Source organism: Sinocyclocheilus rhinocerous, unplaced genomic scaffold, assembly GCF_001515625.1.
Source record: "Sinocyclocheilus rhinocerous isolate Xijiao unplaced genomic scaffold, SAMN03320098_v1.1 scaffold1874, whole genome shotgun sequence".
NCBI lineage: Eukaryota > Metazoa > Chordata > Actinopteri > Cypriniformes > Cyprinidae > Sinocyclocheilus > Sinocyclocheilus rhinocerous.
The window spans coordinates 2,761-5,725 of record NW_015626862.1 but is presented as its reverse complement, the minus strand read 5'-3'; the positions used below and the strand labels follow the sequence as shown (position 1 = coordinate 5,725).

The following is a 2,965-nucleotide window of genomic DNA, read 5'->3' as shown; positions in this document are numbered from 1 at the left end:
TAGAGGAGAAACAATAATGTACAGTATGTGGAAAATAATGTGTTTTTTGAACCTTAAACCGCATAAACACATTTCATTACACCAAATACACAAAATAATGTTCTTTTTAGCAACATCATATGACCCCTTTAAAATATCCCAGTAGAGATAGTACCACAGAACGTACAGATTTGTCATTGTAAAAGAGTAATCTGAAATGTGCTTCATGTGGTAATTGGCAGGGTTGAGCAAAATGATAAATTTAAGAATGAGTGTGAATTTGGGATACACTCCACAGAAAGTTACTTGGAAATCTATCTATCTGATTTTTCATCTATCTGTCTGATCTATCTATCAGATTTTTTATTCAATTCAATTCAAGTTCAAGTTTATTTGTACAGCGCTTTTCACGATACAAATCAACAGCAAGCAAAGGGTTAATCCAAGAGACGTGGCGTGAATCAGAGACCAGGAAAACAGACAAGGCAAGACTAAGACTTAAGTAAGAAAACTATGAAAATTTAAACAGGCTCGGTAAGGTAGCTATCCGCTAAACAGTCTATCTAGTTATCTATCAGATTTTTTATCTATCATCTATCTATCTATCTATCTATCTATCTATCTGATTTTTAATCTATCTATCTATCTATCTGATTTTAATCTATCTATGTATCTATCTATCTATGTATCTATCTATCTATCTATCGATCGATTGATTTTTTAATCTCTCTAGTATATATATCCATCCGTCCATCCATCCATCCGATTATCTATCTATTTCAATTTTTAACTGTCAAACAAGGAGTTGTCCACCCAAGATTACTTAAATTTTTTTTAAACTTTTAAAAAATGTAGCATATAGCATATTTACTTTTCTCAGCAATTGATAGAAAATTTCACAAATAATTACAACGAAATAACAATTATTGAATTAAATTAAATGTGAAATTTGGAAAGTATAAAGACAATAACTACATTATTTACAACTTTAAAAATTCAGGAATTCAGTTGGAATTCAAGAGGCATTCTTAATGCAGTTCATAATGCATATAACCTTTACCCATTATTTAGAAACAATGTCAAATTGCTGTAACAGAAATGGAATTGGCCCTTTTATGATGATCTAAGACCAGATTCCTTTCCGAAGAGCCAAACCATAAACATTTTTAGAAAAAGTATAAAATGAGCCACTGTTGAACTGAAGGACACCCTTCATAAAATGTTCCCTTGACAGTTTTTTGAGACAGGGCACTTTATCTTTTTCTGGGCTGTGAATCATCAGTTAAGCATTGTGCCAAGGGTCCTTAAGGATGACAGATATTCTCTTTAATATTCTCTTTTAACAGCTGTTTCAAGGCAGCTAACATTTTCCGCTCCCTCTTGCCCTTGATAATACAGTATAGTTGAAGTTTACCGCTGCTCTTATCTCTTCTGGTTATGAGTAATTATGCATTTCACAGGACAAAGCAACACAGTCTTTTACATCCATCTATCATTCATTTCTCTGAATGGCGTGAATGGCTTTTTGGGATATAATCTCTTGTATTATGCACTGCATGTACTTCATTGAACAGTGGAAATTATGCATTGTCAGTACTGCAGAATCTCTAGAGCCAGCTGATAAAAAATTACATACCTAAAAATGAAAATTCAGACATTATTTATTCACTCTCACATTATTCCAAACCTGTATGAGTTTCCTTATTCTGTGGAAAATAAAATAAGATAAATTCAAAGCACAAAGCAACATGCACTACCGGTCAAAGGTTTGGAATAATTAAGATTTTTTAAATATGTTTAAAAGAAGTCTCTTATGCTCTAATGCAGAAAAAAATATTATCCCAATTTAAAATAATCATTTTCTATTTTAATATGCCACAAAAATATGAAGCAGAAAAAACCTTGTTTTCAACCTTGATCATATTAAGAAATGTTTATTGAGCATAAAATCATCATATTAGAATGATTTCTGAAGAATCTTGTGACACTGAAGCCTGGAGTAATGGCTGCTGAAAATTCAGCTTTGCCATCACAGGGGGATAAAATTACATTTTAAAATATTAAAATTCACAATATTACTGTTTTTACTCTATTTTTGATAAAATAAATGCAGCCTTGTTAAGCTTTTTAAAGAGACTTCCTTCAAAAACATTAAAACATGTTAATGGTATAGGTGAAACATAAATTGCTAAAAAGAACACCTGTTAGAACTAAACTTGATTCCAGCAAATGACAATCAATTACTGGGTTCAGAATCAGGCTAGAGGATGTACTACTGAACTTGCATGCATTTTTATTGACCTTTTCCTCATCTAAAATGCACCTTGTGCTTTATCGAGTGGTTTAATCTGTCATGTTTTCTCCTCTCTTCTGAGACGGAAACGAGGAAGCGTCTAGCCAAGATCGTTCTGGTGTTTGTGGGCCTCTTCGCGCTGTGTTGGTTCCCCAACCACGTTCTCTACATGTACCGCTCATTCAACTATAGGCAGATCGACTCTTCGCTGTCACACCTCATCATCACGCTTGTGGCGCGCGTGTTGAGTTTCTCCGGCTCCTGCGTGAACCCATTTGCCCTGTACCTGCTGAGCGAGAGCTTCCGAAGGCACTTCAACAACCAGCTGCTGTGCAGACAGCGCAAATACCAAGAGCGCAACACCAGCTACCTCCAGAGCTCCTCTACTATCCGCATGACCTCCATCAGGAAGAGTATACCTGTTGTCGCCAACGGACATGGCCAAAAAACAGGAGTCTGCATTTAGCATCTGTTCTCCAAACGGATCAAAACCTGAGCATAGGGGTTGCTGGTGACTCACATTTAGGTTCAATTGAAGTGTTTGGTGACCCAGCTGGGTAAACGAGCAGTTATTGAAGCAGGGAAGACAGAAGGATTACTGTTGTATATATTGCATGCATGTTATTTCCAACGGCTGCAGCGTTGCTTGAGCCCAAGAATGAAATTTGCTTCATTTTTGAAACATTATTCTTA

The 2,965-nt window shown here is 35.3% G+C and overlaps 1 protein-coding gene across 1 annotated transcript in view; it reads left to right on the top strand.

Moving 5' to 3' along the window:
• Positions 1–2,738, top strand: part of LOC107717045 (neuromedin-B receptor-like) — a 6,752-nt gene extending 4,014 nt beyond the window's left edge. Inside the window, exon 3 of the mRNA XM_016523692.1 lies at positions 2,355–2,738. Coding sequence (XP_016379178.1) covers positions 2,355–2,738 — 384 coding nt within the window. The remainder of the gene's footprint in view (positions 1–2,354) is intronic.
• The last annotated feature ends 227 nt before the right edge of the window (positions 2,739–2,965 follow it).